The following is a 23,328-nucleotide window of genomic DNA, read 5'->3' as shown; positions in this document are numbered from 1 at the left end:
AAGTAATAACTTACAGTTGACTCAACTAAACAAGGTGATTCAGACATCTTCCATCCCACTGCAACTGTTGGTGTAAATGTTGCCTTCCTGATGTATGGCACTGAACAAATTATTCCCATCTTTTCTTTATCAATCATCTCATTGTCTTGTGATCTTTCTTTTAGCTGACATGTACACAATAATAAAGATCTTTGATGTCCAACTCAGACAACATGAAGATTACAGATCCTATGGTTAATCTTTGATATTTCCAAGATGAAATACTGTACAAGGGATAGCCTTGAATCTGGAATAAAGTTGTTTGTCATTTCACATACTGGCATATGCCTCCTGATATGATAACATCTCAGCCATTACATAGGGCATGTCTGTAACTGTCAGCCTGATTTCTCCAGTGTTCAGAACACAGAGAGCAGTCTCTCTTATATAGTCACAGTGAAAAGATGGTGCAAAGTTCAGATTTGTTTCTTATAGTAAAAGGAACACAGATTGGAGCTCTGATAGTCTCTGAGGATATCACAAAGTGAAGCATTCCCATCTACATTAGCAGCTATTTAAAGAGGCTCTGTCACCAGATTTTGCAGCCCCTATCTGCTATTGCAGCAGATAGGCGCTGCAATGTAAATTACAGTAACGTTTTTATTTTTAAAAAACGAGCATTTTTGGCCAAGTTATGGCCATTTTTGTAGTTATGCAAATGAGGCTTGCAAAAGTCCAAGTGGGTGTGTTTAAAAGTAAAGGTCCAAGTGGGCGTGTATTATGTGCGTACATCGGGGCGTTTTTAATACTTTTACTAGCTGGGCGCTCTGACGAGAAGTATCATCCACTTCTCTTCAGAACGCCCAGCTTCTGGCAGTGCAGATCTGTGACGTCACTCACAGGTCCTGCATCGTGTCGGACACATCGGCACCAGAGGCTTCAGTTGATTCTGCAGCAGCATCGGCGTTAACAGGTAAGTCGATGTAGCTACTTACCTGCAAACGCCGATGCTGCTGCAGAATCATCTGTAGCCTCTGGTGCCGATGTGTCCCCACTCGTCTGACACGATGCAGGACCTGTGAGTGACGACACAGCGTGATCTCTCGAGAACACGCTGTGTCTGCACTGCCAGAAGCTGGGCGTTCTGAAGAGAAGTGGATGATACTTCTCGTCAGAACGCCCAGCTAGTAAAAGTATTAAAAACGCCCCGATGTACGCACATAATACACGCCCACTTGGACTTTTACTTTTAAACACACCCACTTGGACTTTTGCAAGCTTCATTTGCATAACTACAAAAATGGTCATAACTTGGCCAAAAATGCTTGTTTTTTTAAAATAAAAACGTTACTGTAATCTACATTGCAGCGCCTATCTGCTGCAATAGCAGATAGGGGCTGCAAAATCTGGTGACAGAGCCTCTTTAAAGAGAACCTTTCGTGTCCATCTCTTGTCAGATAGTGAAGAAAAGACTGTGTGATCTCGCAAGAGAGATCACACAGCACAAGCAGCTGTGACACCATCCGTAGCCCCTTGCCATTTACACGCCCCATTGACAGTTCAGGGGTTATTTACATATCGGGCACCCAATATAACGGCACCGATATGTAAATAACGGAGTAAGTTAGAAAAATAATTTCAAGTGAGATAGAGTTTGTGAAACACTGCCTATTACATGCTGCACTCATCTGCACATGTATGGGCAAGTGATAGGTTCTCTTTAAAGCAGCGATCCATCAAAGACTTGAAAAATGTAAGACTTTTGACAAAATACCATCACAAGCCAGTATGGGCACATTAGCCATTCAGAGATAAAAGCATGAAATGAACATTGGAATGAAATGTCCATATATGTGTTTTTTAGCTTTACATTTTGTAACAACTCAAAAAAAACTATGGCCATATTAAAGGACATTGGGAGAGAGAATTATTTCTGGCACAATGTACTAGCAGCGTGCCAGTATCTCTCCCCTGTACAGCATGCACTATATTCACCAACATGGCACATGTAGCCAGGATAAAAACAACGTCAGGTTAAAAATATTGATAAATGATTGGTACCACTTTAAGGTCCCAACTAAAGGTTGTACATGGGCTTCATGAAGATGGATTTAGGCCCTAGTGTCATATTTTTCAATGTATTTATGCCAGAACATTGGCATAAATACATTGACAGATCTGCCCCATTGATAGGGTATCCCACATTTGGAGTTTTAATGCGTTTTCGCTGTATTTTGCAGCTTATTTTGCTTTTTTTTTTTTATATATAAAATTACAGGAAAATGCATCAAAAATTTTATGTGTGAACACTCCCTTAGTCAGTGACTGTGATATTTTAGTTGTAAACTCTAATATTTTGGATTTACCTTAGGTTCTCAAAGAAGATTTCTATATACAGACATCTACATATGTGGAGTTAAGATCAAAAAGAAGAAGTTTTCAATACATATTTTTATATAGTACTACAGAAAATAAATTGCTCTTTAACCCCTTAAGGATGCAGCCTAGTTAGGGCCTTAAGGCTCAGAGCCCATTTTTCAAATCTCACATATTTCACTTTATGTGGTAATAACTTCAGGATGCTTTTACCTATTCAAGCGATTCTGAGATTGTTTTCTCATGACACATTGGGCTTTATGTTAGTGGTAAAATTTGGTCGATACACTGAGTGTTTATTTGTGAAAAATAGCACAATTTCGAAAAACATTTTGAAAAATTAGCATATTTTTAATTTTAATGCAACTGCTTGTAAGTCAGGTGGTTATACCACACAAAATAGTTACTAATTAACATTTCCCATATGTCTACTTTATGTTGACATAATTTTTTGAACATTCTTTTATTTTTCTAGGACGTTACAAGGCTTAGAACGTAAGCAACAATTTCTCATATTTTCAAGAACATTTCAAAAGCCTTTTTTTTAGGTACCAGTTCAGTTCTGAAGTGGCTTTGAGGGGCCTTTGTATTAGAAACCCCCATAAAGCACCCCAATTTAAAAACTAGACCCCTCAAAGTTTTCAAAACAGCACATAGAAAGTTTCTATATTAGGCGTTTCACAGGAATTAAAGCAAAGGGAGGTGAAATTTGCAAATTAAATTTTTCTTGCAGAAATTAAATTTTAAGCCATTTTTTTTTCTGTAACACAGAAGGTTGTACCAGAAAAACACTATCAAATATGTATTGCCCAGAATCTGCAGTTTTTAGAAATACCCCAGATGTGGCCCTAGTGTACAAGTAGACTAAAACACAAGCCTCAGAAACAAAGAAGCACCTAGTGCATTTTGTGGCCTCTTTTTTTATTAGAATATATTTTAGGCACCATGTCGGGTTTAAAGAGGTCTTGTGGTGCCAAAACAGTAGAAATCCCCCAAAAGTGACCCCATTTTGAAAACTATACCCCTCAAGGAATTCATTTATGGGTGTTGTGACCATTTAGACCCCACAGTTGTTACATAGTTACATAGTTACATAGTTACATAGTTAGTACGGCTGAAAAAAGACACATGTCCATCAAGTTCAACCAAGGGAAGGGAAAAGGGAAGGAAACATTTCTACACATAGGAGCTAATATTTTTTTGTTCTAGGAAATTATCTAACCCTTTTTTAAAGCCATCTACTGTCCCTGCTGTGACCAGCTCCTGCGGTAGGCTATTCCATAAATTCACCGTTCTTACTGTAAAGAAGCCTTGTCGCCTCTGCAGCTTGAACCTTTTTTTCTCCAGACGGAGGGAGTGCCCCCTTGTTTTTTGAGCGGGTTTTACAAGGAACAGGATATCACCATATTTTTTGTATGTGCCATTAATATATTTATATAAGTTAATCATGTCCCCCCTTAGTCGTCTTTTTTCAAGGCTAAATAGGTTTAATTCTTTTCAATCTTTCCTCATAACTTAAATTCTCCATGCCCCTTATTAGCTTCGTTGCTCTTCTTTGTATTTTTTCCAACTCCAGGGCATCCTTTCTATGAACTGGAGCCCAGAACTGAACTGCATATTCTAGATGAGGCCTCACTAATGCTTTGTAAAGTGGCATTATTACATCCCTGTCCCGCGAGTCCATGCCTCTTTTAATACACGACAATATCCTGCTGGCCTTTGAAGCAGCTGATTGACACTGCATGCTGTTATTGAGTTTATGATTTACAAGTACACCCAGATCCTTCTCAACAAGTGAATCCGCCAGTGTAGCGCCCCCTAGGACATATAATGCATGCAGGTTGTTGGTACCCAGATGCATAACTTTACATTTATCTACATTAAACTTCATTTGCCAAGTGGACGCCCAAACACTTAGTTTGTTTAAATCTGCCTGTAATTCATGAACATCTTCCATAGTCTGAACTATATTACATAGCTTGGTGTCATCTGCAAAAATAGAAATAGTGCTATTAATCCCTTCCTCTATATCATTAATAAATAAGTTGAATAATAGTGGTCCCAGCACTGAACCCTGGGGTACACCACTTATAACCGGTGACCATTCAGAGAAGGAATCATTGACCACAACTCTCTGGATACGGTCCTTGAGCCAATTCTCAATCCAATTACAAACTATATTTTCTAAACCTATAGTCCTTAATTTACCCATTAGGCGTCTATGGGGGACAGTGTCAAATGCCTTTGCAAAGTCCAAAAACACTAAATCCACAGCGGCCCCTCTGTCTAGACTTCTGCTCACCTCTTCATAAAAACAGATTAGGTTAGTTTGACAACTTCTGTCCTTAGTAAAACCGTGCTGGCTGTCACTTATAATGCTATTTATTGTCACATAATCCTGTATATAGTCCCTCAATAGCCCCTCAAACATTTTCCCCACGATGGATGTTAAGCTTACTGGTCTATAATTACCCGGGGAAGACCTAGAGCCCTTTTTGAAAATAGGCACCACATTTGCCCTGCGCCAGTCCCTTGGCACTATACCAGTCACTAGAGATTCTCTGAATATTATGAAAAGGGGGACAGAAATAACTGAACTAAGCTCTTTAAGAATTCTAGGGTGTAACCCATCTGGTCCCGGAGCCTTGTGCACATTTATTTTATTTAATTTAGCTTGGACCATCTCTACATTCATCCAATTCAGTATATCAACTGATATATTAACAGCACTGGCACCGGCTACATCAGCTGCTCTTTCTTCTGTTGTATATACAGAGCTAAAGAACCCATTTAGTAACTCTGCCTTCTCTTGATCCCCTGTGATCAACTCCCCATTACCATTATCTAGGGGTCCTACAGAATTTATTTGAATTGGTCTGTGAATTAAAAAAAATGAGATATTTTCCAATAATATGTAGTTTTTGCTTAAAATGTCTTATTTTTACAAGGAATAAAATACCCCATTTTGTTGCCCAATTTGTCCTGAGTGCGGCAATACCCCATTTGTGGTGATAAACTGCCGTTTGGGCCCATGCGAGGGCTCAGAAGGAAAGTAGCGCTATTTGTTCTTTGGAGTCCAGATTTTGCTGGATTGGTTTTCGGGTGCCATGTCACATTTGCAGAGCCCCAGAGGTATCAAAGCAATGGAAACCCACCAGAAGTGACCTCATTTTGGAAAGGAAACCCCTCAAGGAATTCATTTATGGGTGTTGTGACGATTTAGACCCCACAGTTTTTTCACAGACCTTATTTGAATTGGGCTGTGAATTTTAAAAATTTTTTTTCCAATAATATGTAGTTTTGGCTCAAAATTTCTTATTTTCACAAGGAATAAAATACCTCATTTTGTTGCCCAATTTGTCTTGAGTGCGGTAACACCCCATTTGTGGTGATAAATTGGTGTTTGGGCCCATGGGAGGGCTCAGAAGGAAAGGAGCGCTATGTGTTCCTTTGGAGTCCAGATTTTGATAGATTGGTTTTTGGGTGCCATGCCGCATTTGCAGAGCCCCAGAGGAATCAAGGCAATGGAAACCCACCAGAAGTGACCCCATTTTGGAAACTACACCCCTCAAGGAATTCATCTAGAGGTGTAGTGAGCATTTTGACCCCACAGGTATTGTCTAAAAAGTAATGCGCAGCAGATGGTGCAGTGTGAGATTTGCAATCTTCTATATATGTATGCCATTTTAGTGTCCAATATATTGTGCCCAGCATGCACCATTATAGACATACACCCTATAAATTGTAATGTGGGTTCTCCTGGGTACGGCAATACCCTACATGTGGCTGTTATCTGCTGCCTGGGCACATGGCAGGGCTCAGAAGGGAAAGATGAGTGGGATAATCTGTGCAGAGTGCATCAGGGTAAATTAAAAACCAAAGGATGTATGGTGAATTTTAAAACAGTCTTTTGTACAGAACCCTGGTTTTTCGAGACACGTGTCACATTGATGTGTTGTATCCTTCCTTATCCACCTCTTATAGCAGACTCTGCACCTCTTTTGACTATTTCCCTTCCCAACAGTTTGGGGAACTTCTCCTGGAAAGTGTTGGCCTGGTACGATGCATGTGGCCCCGCTTTCAAAAGTACTGGGTGCCCCCCTTCCTGGTCCCTAAAAATGAGGTTCTTGATAACCACCTCTTGAAATTACAGGAAAGTTCCCCTCTGGCCTGCACATCGATGTAGCACGTACACATTGTACAATGCCATCTGTATGATGTGCACAGCCAGCTTCTTATATCACATCCTCGATTTCCGCATGGCCCTGTAGAGCTTCAGGACTTGATCTGACAAGTTCATTCCTCCCATGTACCTATTGTAGTCCAGGATGCAGTCTGGTTTGGGGGTCTCTGTACTGGTAACTCGTCCTGGTACATGGGCACTAGTGTGGCCATGTATTGTTGTCAATACAAGGACATCTCTCTTGTCCTTGTACTTGACACACAATATGTTGCTGCTAGTATGTGCCCTGCTCTCACCCCTTCTGAGTGTTTGCCCAAGCAGTGTCTTAGGGAGGCCTCTCAGATTTTTTTCTAGCAGTGCCGCATGCCACAGTACTTCTGGAACGAAGCACTTGAAGAGTGGAATGCTGGTATAAAATTTATCCAGGCAGAGGGTGTAACCCTGGTCCAGCAGTGGGTGCACCAAATCCCAAACGATTTTGGCGTTAACTCCCAGTAAGGGCGGCATTCTGGAGGCTGAATACTAGTGTCCTTCCCTTCATATATCCTAAATTTGTAAGTATACCCTGATGCACTCGCGCACAGCTTATACATATTCATGCAATACCTTGCCCTCTTACCTTGGTAGGTACTGATGGAATTGAAGCCTCCCTTTAAAATCTACCAGGGACTCCTTAACAGAAATACACTTCTCGGGGGTGTATGCTTGGGCAAACCGAGCACTGAAATTGTCTAATAGGAGTCTCAGTTTATATAAACTGTCAAAACTCAGGTCATCTCGGGGTGAGCACTGCTCATTATCAGTATAATGTAGGAAGCAAAGTATTGCCTCATAACGCATCCTGGACATGGCCATGCAGTACATCGGGGTGTGGTATAAGATGTCTGTGTTTCAGTAGATCCTAATGGATGACTTTTTCAGAAGCCCCATGTTCAAGAGCAGAACCCAGAACTTGCCCAACTCTGCTGCGTCCACAGAAGTCCACCTGTTGGTTTGGGCATAAAATTATATGGGGTTCTTGGTTATATACTGTTGAGCATATAAATTTGTCTGGGACACCATAAGCTCTATAAACACATCAGTGAAAAAGAACTTGAAAAATTATATCTCACTGAGCCCTGCCGTGCTAAATTTGATCGCTGGGCTGCCTGTGTACTCAGGGATTTGGGGTTCATAATTGTCTGGTGTGGGCATCCAAATGGGGTCACTTTGCTCGGGGGTATCAATTGTTGCGGGGTCACTTCTCTCCGGGATTTCAACTGTGGTGATGGTCCTGGGGCGTCTCCTAGGGGGTCCCTCCTCTTCATCACTGGATGAGGAGGTCGACAAATAAAGTCTCACCATCCGACGAGTCTGTGTCGAAGGCAAGAAATTAATACGCCTCTTTGGCAGTAAATGTCCGTTGGGATATGCTTATTGTGCTTAGACACGTACAAACTGTTTATACAGCAAAAAAAAAAAATATATCCCTAACTGGGAGCAATAGGCTGCTACCTAAACTAGCACAAAAGCGTGTTTTTATGTTTTTTTTTGTTTTTAGAGTACAAGTGGTCTTCCCTGACACTAAAACTAACTAGGGCGAGAGTTCCTAACACTAACTTTCCTAACGCTAAACCTAACTACGGCGACGATTCCATGACACTAAAACTATCTCGATTATTCTGTGCTTCCCTGACACCAATCCTAACTAGATTATTCCAAACTTCCCTGACGCTAAACATAACTACGGTGACGGGTGCCTGACGCTAAACCTAACTATGGTGACGGATTCCTGACGCTAAGTTCCCTGACACTATACATAACTGAGATTTTTTATGGTTTACTGACACGAACTAACCTTAATACTAAACTAACCAGTTAAATAATCAAAATTGGCTAAACTAACTTTTTTTTATTTTAATTTTTATATATTTTTTTGTTTTATATATTTTATATAGAAAAAAAAGGAAAAAATAATCCTCAGGGACCAATAAATGTGGTCCTGAAGACTGAGAAGTGGTTACTAATAGGAGATCTCTGACCAAAAATGTGGGGGGAACAGGAGGGGGTAGTGGAGGTGGGAAGCAACTTTATTTTCACTTTTTTCCATTTCTTTTATCTTCTCTCTCTCCGCTCACAACCGCTCTGAACACCTCGCTAACTCTAACAGAGACGTTCAGGGGGGTTACAGCAGGATTTGATGTCAGATAGAGGAAGTGAAGAGACCGATCACCGCTATTGGTCAGTTACTCACTATCTAGCCAATAGCGGCTATCGCCGAGGCGGGACCATCGTGACTTGTCCCGGCACATTGAGCAGTGATAGCCTGCTGTCGGAAACAGCAGCTATCACAGCTCATGAACGTGCAGGGTGCGAGTGCCACTGTGTTTAATGCAGGGCGTACTATAAGGTCATGGAGCGCGAACTATACAGTTACCATGACCTAATAGTATGTCCAGGAGCGGAAAGGGGTTAAATGGTCGGTGTCTTTCCTTTCAGTTTTATATGGACCACAGGAGCAAACTGAGAAAATATGATCACCGGCAGCAATCTGTTCTTCCTTACAAAACAGTACTTTTAATATTTTAATGTATGTACCACGTACTAATTTGATTATTCTACTGTGACCATAGAAGTGCATGAATGATATACTGTATATGTCATTGAAAATGCATGCCATTACCAAAAAAAAGTGGCTGAATGTAAGTAGAGTACATAGATATAAAATTGTCCCGGAGCTCGTTTTATACAGTGCCTTTTCCCAACGTACAGTATAGGCAGACTTTTTACCACATCCTTTCACAGGTTAGGTCTTTGTTTCGTGTATGTATATGATAAAAACAATAGCAGAAAGGTTCGTACTGCAGTTAAGGCTTCATTTACATCTGCGCTAGGGCTTCGTTCCGACGTTCTATTGGGGCTTTCCGTCGGAACGGAGCCCTGACAGACTGACCGTAGTCAACTATGCTATTGATCCCGTCAAAACGATGGAACCCTTGCACAATGGAGACAAACGAAAACCATTGGAACTGGATCCGTCACTATTGAAATCAATGGTGACGGAAACATATGGCTTTCGTTAGTGTCTGTCAGGGATCCGTTCCGATGGAAAGCTCCGTCAAAACATCGGAACAGAGCCCTAGCGCAGTTGTGAACGAAGCTTAAGTTGTTGTGGTGTCTCTGTTTACAAACTGAATTGCATCATGATGATGTCGAGTCCTAGGAGTCTCCTCCATTATATCGCTGAGCTTAGGAGTCCTCTCTATGCAACAGCATGAAGCACATGGACCATTTGCAGGGTAAAGGCCCTATTACAATGATCGGGGAAACAATTCCCGATCGTTGACATGTGTAAACAGGGCAACGATCAGCCAATGAACAAGCAAACGCTCGTTCATTAGCTGATCGTATAGTTTCTGCAGCCTAAAATATTATCGTTATCGGCAGCACATCTCCCTGTGTAAACAGGGAGATGTGCTGCCGACATGATAGTTTTGTAGTAACGAGTGCCCATCTCCATACATAGCTCCTTGTGAAAGGTGCAAACGAGCGCCGATCAAATAGCTGTTTCGTTGATTGGAGCTCGTTAACACGGCCCACGTCGGACCATTTAATAGGACCCTTACAGCGGAGGAGGGAAGTGAGTAGAAAGATAAAAATTACAGATTTGGAATCAGCGTGTTTTAAGCTAATACCTGGATATCATAGTGATCATTCAACTACATCAGTTTCCTCTACTTGCAGTGATTTTTTTGTTTTGTTTTAATTGTCAAAACTAATTTTGTTAGTCATGAACAAAATCATCATAGAAAAGCACTAACACTAATAGTATTCATTGACAGAATATCTGTAGTTAGCTTGAAGAATAATGTTGCATTTAACATACATAATCTATTAATCATTATTACACATTAACTATTTTGCGCGATTCTTTTGATTTTCCTATTTGCAGATTTGACAAGTAATACAATACAATGGGAGAATTCATTAAACTATTATCTGGTTAAATTTGCCAAGAACAAATTTCGAACCTGGTGAATCAATATGTAAATTCATCATGATGGCCAGTGAAGTGCACTTTTTCATTCATTAAAATATTAAAAATCTATCTATAAATATTCAGCGGCTGCACTGACACCAATACCTGTGTGCCTATGGCTACACATAATTATTATTATCATCATCAGATATCTTATTGAGATGATATTTACAGCCGATCCTGGCAGGAAACGGATATATATTCTTTTAAAATATTATTGACTTTTTGTCATGTTCTTACTTGTTCTGGAACTCCAGCTTACTTAGGCTTTATCAAATAAATAGTAATTTGTAATATCATTCTCCGAATGGGACAGAGGCTAGTTTTTTTAGTGTACCTACTTCGCAGGCTAGTTTCACAGTCTGTGCTTTCTAAGCTTACGTCTACCACAACTACAATCTATCAGTTACAATGTTAGACAGATGTTTTGTTTTTTATTTTATTTTTAAATAAACTCTGTGCTTATGTTTTATGTTAAGTGGGTTTAACTTTTACATTGCAGAGAAAAGTCAGACTTATTTCACTACTCACACCTATGGTGCGCTGAGAAGTTATAGGACATCTAAACATAGCACAGTGAAGCACGATTCATAGAGTACCAGTAGTTAAACAATGAAGAAAGCATTCCCTACATACTCAATGCGTATCTGCTTGCGGCAGGGAACTGTATTCCTCATGCAGGTGCCACTCAATGGGTCAACATCTTCTACAATAACAAAAGGAGCTTCCTCCAATGTAACAATGCTCAGATGTTCATCTTTATGTTCCTCTGAGTTTGGATACAATTCAAACACTGGCCACACGTAATACTTCATTTGTAAACTTCGGTCCTTGTATTTACCAACCTAAAAAATAAAAAAAAAAAGAGATAATTAAAATATAAGGTAATAATCTATGAGATCAGAATTATAATGTTTTCAAATAATTAACAGAAATTTATAGGGGAAATGTGTGACTAAGGATGTTGGCTTCCATAAAAACATTCCTGTGAACTCCTAAAAAAAACATGTTACCAATATCTGTCCATGAAATAACCTCTGATGTGAATATGTTGTTGAAGCTGGTGGCATGTTCTTTATTTTAGTTTTAATCACAAATCTTGTCTTCTGACAGTTAAAACCGATCCATAAAGTGCAGAAGTGTGCAGTTGGATCATTAATTAAGCAGTAGTGTGGTTAAAATTAAAATCTCATGTAAAAATAATACAGCTCACAACATTAAGGACTAAAAGCCTTTTTGACTCAAAATCCACTGCTTGTGTTTTAAAGTGAAAATATACTGAAGAGAGCTAAAGTAAAATATATACACTTATAGGAACCATTGATACCCTACTAGTATGCCACCTGTATGTGTGGCTTGTAGTTATCATACAGTGGTCTTTATAGGGGGTTGTCCCTTTTGGACAATCCCTATCCATATTCCTTTTTAGGGAATATGGATATCATTGAGGCAAAACTCAAGCTTGGAAAACCCTCTCAGCCAGAGCGGCCAGCTTGATCTTTCCAGCCTCGGCCATTCAACATCAGTATAGCAGGCCCACAGTCTCAGGAGTTGGACCTGCGGTGAGAAACTGATGTTATATTATATTATCTTATAATAGAAGGGTTGTAGGTGGGGAGACAACCTCTTTAATATCTCAAACTGAATAAAATATTGCTGAAATAAGATATGCTTTATATGATGTATATGGCATCTTGGAAAAGATTTACCCAACCCGTTGGTCTAATGCTTCTCGCTCTCACTGATTCCTGTGACAGTCATTTTGACAGCTTCACTTTAAATACCAAATTCATCTGTGTGTATATTCAGAGTCTCTGTGAGAACCTCATTTTGCAGGTGTCTCTGAGTGTTTTTTTTTCTACAGTAAATATAACACACATTGTTAGACTGGGGTTCTCCCTCCCCCCAGAGGAAATTATACCTTGAACCCATCTTCCATCTATATAGAACATGTACATGTTCACTGTTAACTGCATTGTAGGCATTGCTATTATCTGAGCTTACACAAGTCATATGATCAATAAGGAAAGCAATGGAGCGGGGCGAAGCTGTAGTGGAATGCGACTTGACTGGGATAGAATCAGGGAGGCTTAGAAGTCACTGAAAATTTAAATATTTAGAATGTAATTATATTGTAAACCAGCAGGTGGCAAGTGTGGGCTCTGCAGGGGCCAGGTTATATAAGGAACGGATTCAGTTTGGTGTGAACAAGAGAAAAAAGACAGCAGCAAAAGCCACTAGTGTGCTCACCCAATATTTCGTCCTGGGATCTGTAGTTCCTCAATGGAGTGCAATTGGAGGGGGGGGGGGGCTTGTAGGCAGACAAGGAATTCAATATTTAAAAAAGAACAAAACAGAATATTCCTCAGCACATCCACAATGTGTAGTATAAAAAGAGCTTTATTTGGTCATCTTTAAGAGGACACCGGTATGGCCTGTTACAGCTTACGCATTTTGAACAGAGGTGTTCTTACTAATAGCATGACTCATGACTGCAGAGGAGAGAAGTTCAGGCCTGATTTCTCCAGTCTGCAGATTGCTGAACACCATGGTGTCCACTATGGAGGATTTTTTTGTCCACTATGAACACTATGGTGTCGGTAATTGGTGGTCTATTATTATCTAATGTGAGTATTCTGTTATTCAGCTATCTAAAACGGATCAGGTAGGTAGATCTTTGAGAATTGTGTTGGCACGGTTTGGGGGATTTTTGTTGTATCCAGTTACCTGTGTAAAGCAGTTTTTAGAGGTGCGACCACGGGAGTTCATGTGGATGGAAGATTTCTGATGCATTATCAGTTTGTTGCAGTATTCTGGAAAGGTGTGGTTTCTTTGGGTCTGGATGCTCGGGATTTCTGTTCTCATATGAGAATCGGGCGGTGGGTGTCAGCAAGGTTTAAGGGCTGTTTTCGCCCTGAATTGTTGTGTTAAGTGGGGTATTGGGACGGTTTCTGCTTGGGATGCCTGTGGGGGTTGCATGTTATGTTTTGTTTTTTAATGTCGTTCAGGCGCTGAGTTTTGCTTGGCGTGGATTGTCGGCCAACAATTGGGATTTGACAAGTCGGAGATGCAAGTACAGTGGCTGGGGCTTAGGGGCATGCTGTGGAACAGAGTGTAGTCAATGGTCCAGTTTTACGCAGGTCTTGATAGACCGCTTGATGTTTTACTTTGCACGCGGGGAGTAACGATCTTGGATCTTCCAGGGAAAATTTTAGGCATGTGAAACTTGATTTTTTGCGGCTTTGGTCGGCATTTCCAAACATGTTAATCGTCTTGTCGGATATTGCAGCTAGACAGGTCTGGCGCCAGGCGCGGTCGGTAGACAGCTTGAATAAAGCCAGGGCAAAAATCAACAAGGAGGTTGCCCGCTTTGTTCGCCAGAATGGCAGAATTGTAGTGAGGTACTGCGATTTGGAGACGCCATCTGCGGCATTTCACAGGAACAATGGGGTGAACTTGAATGAGATCGGCACTGATATCTGGTGTCTGGGTTTGCAGAAGGGTTTGGAGCTCGCCCTTCAGGGATTGGCGGGATGGCCGACAGTAAGGTGTCACTGTAGCCCGTCGGTGGCGGGGAGAGGGGGTCCTTGGAGACAGAAAATTGATTGCCGGGTGCACGAAAATGGGTCATGCATCAGATTAGTGTAAAATTCAATAGCTGGAGTTCCTGGAGGGAGTTCCCCGGAAGCCATTTAAAAAGTTGTATATGGTGACATTGGGTCAGGTGTGGACGGCTAAGGGCAAAAGAGATTTGGAGACTGAGTTCAAGGATCATTTCGTCCCCCCATAATTTAGATGGATAGAGCAGGGTAAGAAATGTGAAAATACTTTTGATAATTTTGCATGACATTTTTATGCATATGTTATTATGTTCTTATCTGGTATTTATATTTATTATTATTATGCTGAATCTTCATATTTTAGTTTCCAAGTTGTTGTATAATAAATGTGGCTGCTATGGCCTTTCACCACAACAGTAGCTCGAGTTGTTTTCATTGGGGTAAGGTGGGGGGTCAGAGGTAAGCCGACGGTATTTTATCCTTTAACCCCTTAATGACCACCGATTAGCCTTTTCACAGCGGTTATTAGTGGGCTTTATTCTGATGCAATAGCCTTTTCACGGTGCTTCATCAGGATAAATAAACAGAGCAAGGAGCTGTTAAATCTCTGGGGGCATCCCTGCTCGAACGTGTGAGATCTATTTTAGTATCGATCTCACCTGTTTATCCCCTCAGATGCGGCGCTAAATAGCGTGCACCGCATCTGAGTGGTTTTGGAGAGAGGGAGGGAGCTCCCTCGCATCCCACCGGCACCCGGTGATAAGATCACCGAGTGTCTGTGTCTTCTATGGCAGCCGGGGGTGTAATAAAGGCCCCCAGGTCTGCCTGTAGTGAATGCCTGTCCGTTTTAAACGGACAGGCAGTAATACACTGCAATACAAAAGTATTGCAGTGTATTATAAAAGCGATCGGATGATCACATGTTAAAGTCCCCTAGTAGGACAAGTAAAAATAAAGTTGAATAAAGTTAATTAATAAAAATGTGGAAAAAAAAATGAAAAACCCACTTTTGCCCCTTACAAAATGCTTTACTATTAAAAAACCCCAAAATAAAGCAAAAAAGTTACACATATTTAGTATCGCCGCGTCCGTAACAACCCAGACTATAAAGCTATTACATTATTTAACCCGCAAGGTGAACGCCGCAAAAAATAAAATAAAAAACAATGGAATAATTGCTGTTTTCTGTGAATCCTGACTTAAAAAAAAGTGATAAAAAGTGATCAAAAAGTCGCATCTACTCCAAGATGGTACCAATAAAAACTACAAGTCGTCCTGCAAAAAATAAGCCCTCATACAACTGCATCAGCGGAACAATAAAAAAGTTATGGCCCTTCAAATATGGAGACACAAAAACAAATAATTGTGAAAAAAAAGTGTTTTTTCAATGTAAGTAGTAAAACATACAAAATCTATACAAATTTGGTATTGTTGCAATCGTAACAACCCGCTGAATAAAGTTATTGTGTTATTTATACCACACGGTAAACGGTGTAGGTTTAGGACGCAAAAAAGTGGTGCGAAATTTCAGGTTTTCTTCTACCCCCCCCAAAATAAATTAATAAAAGTTAATCAATAAATTATATGTACCCCAAAATGGTGCTATTAAAAAATACAACTTGTCCCACAAAAATCAAGACCTTATACAGTTATGTCGACGCAAAAATAAAAAAGTTATAGCTCTTCGAATGTGACGATGGAAAATGTAAAAAATGGCTTGCTCATTCGGGCCTAGAAAGCAAGCAGGGGGAAGGGGTTAAAGTCAGGAGAGCAATGGAGCGGGGCAAAGGGCGTAACTAGAAAACACTGTGGCCTATAGCAAACTTTTGACTGGGCCCACCTCCCCTGGGTGCTACACACAGCCCGCTCTTGTTGATAGTTCACCCTTGTAAATAGTGCTATACAGCGCCCCCTGAAGACAGGGCTATACAGCCTACCCATACGTTGCTATATAACCCTCCCTGTAGACAATGCTACACTTTCAAGTATCACAATGCGGGAAGATCGATGCGGCGCGCAGCGCCAATTTTTTTCCCTTTTAAGCCACATCTCTATTCCCACCCAATCCCCGCCCATACACACCCGGTTCAGCCCACACAGTATCACACTCCCATTTTTCCCCCCATACAGTATAATGCCCCCATAGGTGCCACCATACAGTAAAATTCACCCATACAGTATGCTGACCCATAGATGCCCCCACAGTATAATGCCCACACAGATGCTCCATACAGTAAAATGCCCACACAGATGCCCCATACAGTATAATGCCCACACAGATGCCCACATGGAGTACCATGCCCAAACAAATTCCCCCATACAGCATAATACCCTCTTAGCTGCCCTATACAGTATAATGCCCCTCACAGTATAATGGCACCCATAGCTGCCCCCACAGTATATTGCCCCCCATAGCAGCCCCCAAAGTATAATGCCCCCAATAGCTGCCCCCACACAGTATAATGCCCACATAGCTGCACCCTACACAATATAATGCCCCCCATAGCTTCCCCATACAGTATAATGCCCCCATAGCAGCCCCCACAGTATAATGCCACACACAGTATAATGCACCCTCATAGCTGCCCCATACAGTATGATGTCCCCTCATAGTTGCCCCATACAGTATAATGCCCCCTCATAGCTGCCACATACAGTATAATGCCCCCATAGCAGTCCCCACAGTATAATGCCCAACAGAGTATAATGCTACCCATAGCAGCCCCCACAGTATAATGCCCCACACAGTATAATGCCCCCATAGCTGCCCCCACTGTATAATGCCCCCTTATTGCTGCCCCATACAGTATAATGCCCCCTCATAGCTGCCCCATACAGTATAATGCCCCCATAGATGCGCGCACAGTATAATACCACCCATAGCTGCCCCACACACAGTATAATGCACCCCATAGCTGCCCCCATACAGTAAAATGCCTCCCCTAGTTGCCCCTACACAGTATAATGCCCCCATAGCTGCCCCCACAGTATATTGCCACCATAGCTGCCCCCACAGTATAATGCCACCCATACAGTATAATGCCCCTCCATATAGTAAAATGCTCCTATAGCTGCTGCCATATCGGCCCCCCCTTCCCTACCCAGTATAATGCCCCATAGTGCCTAATAAAAAAATAATAACATAATTACTTACCAATCCCTGTTCCCATGACGAGTGGAGGATCCTTCTCCTCCGGTCTTTGCTGTGAGTGACACGGCACAGAAAGGCGCGATGACGTCACAACATCGCACGTGCCTGCGCCGTGTTGCTCACGGCAGAGTGAATGCTGGTTTAAGGAGCTGTCAGCTCCTTGCTTCAGCATTCAGGAAGCGGGAGCGCAGCGCAGGGCTTTGGGGCCTGGTCGCAAATTGTGACCGTTGCGACACCTAGAGCTACGCCAATGTGTACAGTAGCCTATAGCAGAGCAGAGAGATACCTCCCTGCTCTGTCATAGTGGTCAATAGCATCTGCGTCCAAAGGACGCAGACACTATTGAATGTGGCATCGCTACCACTGTAGCAGCCATAGCGGCTGCTAGCTGAGCCTCCGGGCATGGGGTGGCCTCATGTCACGGGACCCGTAGCAGCCGATATGGCTGCTACAGCGGTAGTTACGCCACTGAGCGGGGCGAAGCCGTAGTGGAATGCGGCTTGACTGGGGTAGAATCAGGGAGGCTTAGAAGTCACTGAAAGTGTTAATATTTAGTATGTAATTTTATTGTAAACCAGCAGGTGGCAGGTGTGGGCTCTGCAGGGGACAGGTTAAATAAAGGGGTAAGCATAGGAAGAGATTGAGTTTGGCACGCTGAGGAGAGAAGTTCCTGCCTGCCCAAATTTTCCTTATTAATGGGTTTGCGCTTACTTGTCGTAGCAGCATGAGGATTTTCTGTTAACGGCGGGGAGAGGGGGACCTTGGAGGCAGAAAATGGATGGCCAGGTGCACAAAAATGGGTCGTGCATCGGATTGGTGTAAAATACAACAGGTGGAATTCCTGGGGGGGGGGTGGAGTGCCCAGGAGCAGTTGAAAAAGTTGTATACGGTGCTCTTGGGTCAGGTGTGGATGGCTAAGGGCAAAAGAGATTTGGAGACTGCCTTCAAGGATCTTTTCCACCCCCCATAATTTAGATGGGTAGAGCAGGTTATTATGTTATTATTTGTTATTTATGTGCATTATTATGCTGTATTTGCATATTTTTCATTTAGAAGTTGTTGTATAATAAATGCGGCTACAATGGCCTTTCACCACAACAGTAGTTTGAGTCATATTCATTGGATTAGGGTGGGGGGGGGGGCAGAATTAAGCCGACTGATTGTATTCTATCCTTTAAAGTCAGGCCTAATAGATTATTTGTCATGCACTCCATAAGAATCACACCCTAGTGGCAAGTAATTGGCTCCATACCTAAATTAGAGTTGTTTTATCCAGACGAACCTGGGGCCCTGCTGTATAAAGGGTCCATTGTTATATCAGATCCGGACCAACAGAGAATCCCACAAATTTACTCTGGTAGTAATGGAAGCCCCATAGATGAAAACAAATATTCAACTTACTATTTAATTTTGTTTTCTGTCTCCTCTCCTGAACAGAGGACACAGAAAAAAAGCAGAGCAACAACCTATATCATGTTGGTCCATTAATAGACTGCTAGAGCTACATACAGTAATTAGTGTGTGTAGGGTGTGTGTGCGCTTGTGTGAGTGTGTCTGTGCGCATATATAAAGCAATGTGGAGTTTTTCCAATTCCAGATCTGTGGACATTTAAGTGACAACCTCTTTGTGCAGTGTAATGGCTGCTGTTGGTTGTCAGTTTCAACACAACTTACCTTTTTCTGTATTGCTAGGGTTAGCTTTAGATAATATCCATTAACAAGTTAAGGACCATGCAGCGTAAATGTACGGTGCATGGTCCGGACTCTAAATTCATGACATCGTAAATGTACGGCGCAGGTAAATGCACCTTGTATGTTGTTAAACCTATTAAATGCTCCCTTCAGTATTCTGATATCATATAAGGCTGAATGCTTAAAGTGTACCAATCGTTTACATTTCTTTTCAATAAATGACTAGTGCATGCAAAACATGATAAACTTTATAATATATTTTGTTAATAAAAAATACCTCTTTCACCACTTATCAGAGACCTCTTTCTCCCTCTTTCTTCTAACTGGCTATTGCACTGTAACTGTTCAGAAATTCTGCACTCACTGAACTCACACAACTTTAACACCTTAACGCACCATGACGCAAATGTACGTCATGGTCTGCACTGCCTTAAGGCACCAAAAACATGGTGACAGAACAGTGATATTGGCTATCACAGACAGCCGTTGGTCAGTATGATGCAGTGGGTGACTATAAAACTATAATGATATTTTGTCCCGCATGTTGAACACCGCAAAAATAAAAAACAATGCCAGAATCTCTCTTTTTTGTCACCAGCCCTCCCAAAACATAGAATAAAAAGTGATCAAAAAGTCGCATGTACCCCAAAATAGTACCAATTAAAACTACAATCCGTCCCGCAAAGAAACTAACTATTACACTGCTTTTTGGACTGAAAAATAAAAAAAGTTATGACTCTCAGAATATGGTGACACAAAAAATAAATCATTAAAAAAAAGTGATTATATTGTGCAAAAGCTGCAAAGCATAAAAAAAACTATATACATATGGTTACTAGTTAACATTTCCCATATGTCTACTTTATGTTTGCATTGTTTTTTGAATATTCTTTTATTTTTCTAGGACATTATAAGGCTTAGAACTTTAGCAGCAATTTCTCACATTTCAAGAAAATTTCAAGAGGCCATTTTTACAGAGTCCAGTTCAGTTCTGAAGTGGTTTTGAGGGCCTTATATATTAGTAACCCCCTACAAAACATCCCATTTTAAAAACTGCACCCCTCAAAGTATTCGGAACAGTATTTAGAAAGTTTTTTTTAACCCTTTTGGTGTTTCACAGGAATTAAAGCAATTATTCATAATTCATTCATTATTTTTATTCATTCTTTGCTGTAATACAGAAGGTTTTACCAGAGAAATGCAACTCCATATTTATTGCTCATATTCTGCAGTTTTTAGAAATATCCCACAAGTGTGCTAATGGACTGAAACACAGGCCTCAGAAGCAAAGTAGTGCCTAGTGGATTTTGGTGCCTCCATTTTATTAGAATATATTTTAGGCACCATGTCAGGTTTGAAGCGGTTTTGTGGTGCCAAAACAGTGGAAACCCCCCAAAACGATACAATTTGGCAAACTACACCCCTCAAGGAATTTATCAAGGGGTATAGTGAGTATTTTAACCCCAAAGATTTTTTTGCTGAATTTAGTGGAATTAGGATGTAAAAATGAAATTGTAAATTTGTTTCGATAAAATGTAGAAATCTTCAATATTTACAAGGCATGAGGGATAAAAAGCATCCCAACATTTGAAAAGCAATTTCTGCTGATTACGGCAATACCTTATATGTGGTAATAAACTGCTGTTTGGACACACGACACGGCTCAGAAGGGAAGAAGCACCATTTGGCTTTCAGATCTCAAGTTTTGCTAGAATGGTTTTCGGGTGCCATGTCACATTTACAAAGCCCCTGTGGGACCAAATCAGTGGAGTCCACCCAAAAGTGACCCCATTTGGAAAACTACACCATAAAGGAATTTATCGAGGGGTATAGTGAGCATTTTGACCCCAAAGGTTTTTTCCTGAATTTAGTGGAATTAGGCTGTGAAAATGAAAATCTACGTTCTTTTCTAATAAAATGTAGTTTAGCACAAATTTTTCCATTTTCACAATAGATAAAGGAGAAAAAAAGCACCCCAACATTTGTAACGTAAACTCTTCTGAACGGAAATACCCCATATGTGGTGATAAACTGCTGTTTGGACCCGTGGCAGGGCTTAGAAGGGAAATAGCACCATTTGGCTTTTGGAGCTCAAATTGTGCTGGAATGTTTTGCGGCGCTAAATCACATTTGCAAAGCCCCTGTGGGACCAAATCAGTGGAAACCACCCAAAAGTGACCCCATTTGGGAAACGACACCCCTGAATGAATTTAACGAGGGGTATAGTGAACTTTTTGACCCCACTGTGTTTTTGCTGAATTTTGTAGAATTATGCTGTGAAATTGAAAATTACATTTTTTTCTGATAAAACTTACATTTACATTTTAACAATGAAAGAAGGAGAAAAATCACCCCAACATTTGAAAAGCAATTTCTTCCGATTACAGCAATACCCCACATGTGGTAATAAACTGTTGTTTGGACACACGGCAGGGCTCAGATAGGAAGAAGCACCATTTGCCTTTTCGGAGCTCAAGTTTTGTTGGAATGGTTTTCTGGTGCCATGTTGCGTTTGCAAAGCCCCTGAGGGACCAAACACATCATTTGGGAAACTAAAGCCCTGAAGGAATTTATAAAGGGGTATAGTGAGCATTTAGACCCCCTCAGTTTTTTTGTGGAACTTAGTGGAATTAGGCCGTGAAAATGAATATCAAATTTTTTTTCACTAAAATGTTGATATTTTTTATTTCTACAAGAGTTAAAAGAAGAAAAAGCATGCCAACATTTGTAAACCAATCTCTCCCGAGTACGGCAATATCCCACATGTGGTCATAAACTGCTGTTTGGATACACGGCAGGGCTCAGAAAGGCCGGAACGCTACTTGGCATGCAGATATTGCTGTAATGTTTTTTGGGTGCCACACTTTTTCTGATAAAACATGGAAATTTTCAATTTTTACAAGGAATAAAGGAGAAAAAGCACCCTAACATTTGAAAAGCTATTTTTCCCGATTACGGCAATAACCCATTTGGGATCATAAACTGCTGTTTGGACACACGGCAGAAAGGCAGGTGCGCTATTTGGTATGCGGATTTAGCTGGCTTGGTTTTCGGGCATCATGTAGCATTTGCAAAACCCTGAGGTAACAGAGTACAGTGGAAGCCCCCAAGAAGTGACCCCATTTTAAAAACTACACCCCTCAAGGCATTTATAATTTGCCTGGACATATGACGGGGCTCAGAAGTGAAGAGCACCATGCGCATTTGAGTTCTATTTGGGTGATTCTCAGAGCATTGACCCACAATTGCAGGGCTCTGAGGTCAAATGGTAAAAAAAATTAAGTAGTGACCCCTATATTGGAAACTACACCCTTTAAGGCATTTTATTGGCTGTAGTGAGAATTTTGACCCCATGTGTTTTTTCATTAGAAATTAATGTGCAGCGGATGGTGCTAAGTGAAAATTGGAATTTTCCACTGATATGCCAATTTAGTGCCCAATATGTTGTCACCAGTTTGTGCCACCTAAGACAAATACCTCATAAAATGTTAAGTGGGTTCCCCCATATATGGCGATGCCATATATGTGGACGTAAACTGCTGTTTGGGCACACTGTAGGGTACAGAAGGGAGGGAGCGCCATTTGGCTTTTGGAGTGCAGATTTTGCTTGGTAAAAGTTCTGTTTGAGGTTTTACTGCCATTACAGTTTATATGTGGAGGCAAATGTTAGCTGTGTAGAGTACATCAGGGGATATGTAAGCTGTGTGGGGTACATCAGGGCATAATAAGAGGGTATAATAGTGCGGAAAATAAATAATAATCTACAGATGTGTGGCCGGTGTCGCACTGATTAATGGTGCCCAATCTTATCCGCTTTTGCAACGCTCTGTACAATTTGTGTTGTCATATTGTGAGTCAGAACTTTTTTATTTTTTCTCCACCGTAGCTGTGTGGGGGCTTATTTGTTGCGGGACAATCTGTACCATTGGTACCATTTTGGGGTACACAAATTTTTTTTATCACTTTTTATTCCATTTTTTGGCAAGCAAGGTGACCAAAAATCATCAATGCTGCAATGTTTTTTATTCTTTTTTTTTCAGTGTTCACTGTGGGCTATAAATGAAAATGTTACTTTATTCTGCGGGTCAATACGATTACAGCTATACCAAATGTATATAGTTTTCTTTAAGTTTTGCAGCGTTTACACAATAAAAACACTTTTTTTTTTGTGTCACCATATTGTGAGAGTCATACCTTTTTTATTTTTCAGTCAAAAAAGCCATGTCCATGCTAATGGACTGAAGCACCGGCCTCAGAAGCAAAAGAGCACCTATTGGATTTTGGGGCCTATTGGATACCGGGCATGGCTTGGGGTATGCCCAGACGTGGCGGAGTTCTTCCGCCACTGTCCGCATTAATGGCGCACAGA

At 41.1% G+C, this 23,328-nt stretch overlaps 1 protein-coding gene across 1 annotated transcript in view; it reads right to left on the bottom strand.

The window, feature by feature from the left end:
• GRIN2B (glutamate ionotropic receptor NMDA type subunit 2B) overlaps positions 1-23,328 on the bottom strand; it is a 1,262,499-nt gene that overhangs the window by 140,558 nt on the left and 1,098,613 nt on the right. Inside the window, exon 6 of the mRNA XM_075833626.1 lies at positions 11,193-11,401. Coding sequence (XP_075689741.1) covers positions 11,193-11,401 — 209 coding nt within the window. The remainder of the gene's footprint in view (positions 1-11,192; positions 11,402-23,328) is intronic.

This window comes from Rhinoderma darwinii, chromosome 7, assembly GCF_050947455.1.
Source record: "Rhinoderma darwinii isolate aRhiDar2 chromosome 7, aRhiDar2.hap1, whole genome shotgun sequence".
Classification (NCBI taxonomy): Eukaryota; Metazoa; Chordata; class Amphibia; order Anura; family Rhinodermatidae; genus Rhinoderma; species Rhinoderma darwinii.
Note: the sequence above shows the minus strand (reverse complement) of the source record. Positions and strands in the feature narration are given on the sequence as shown.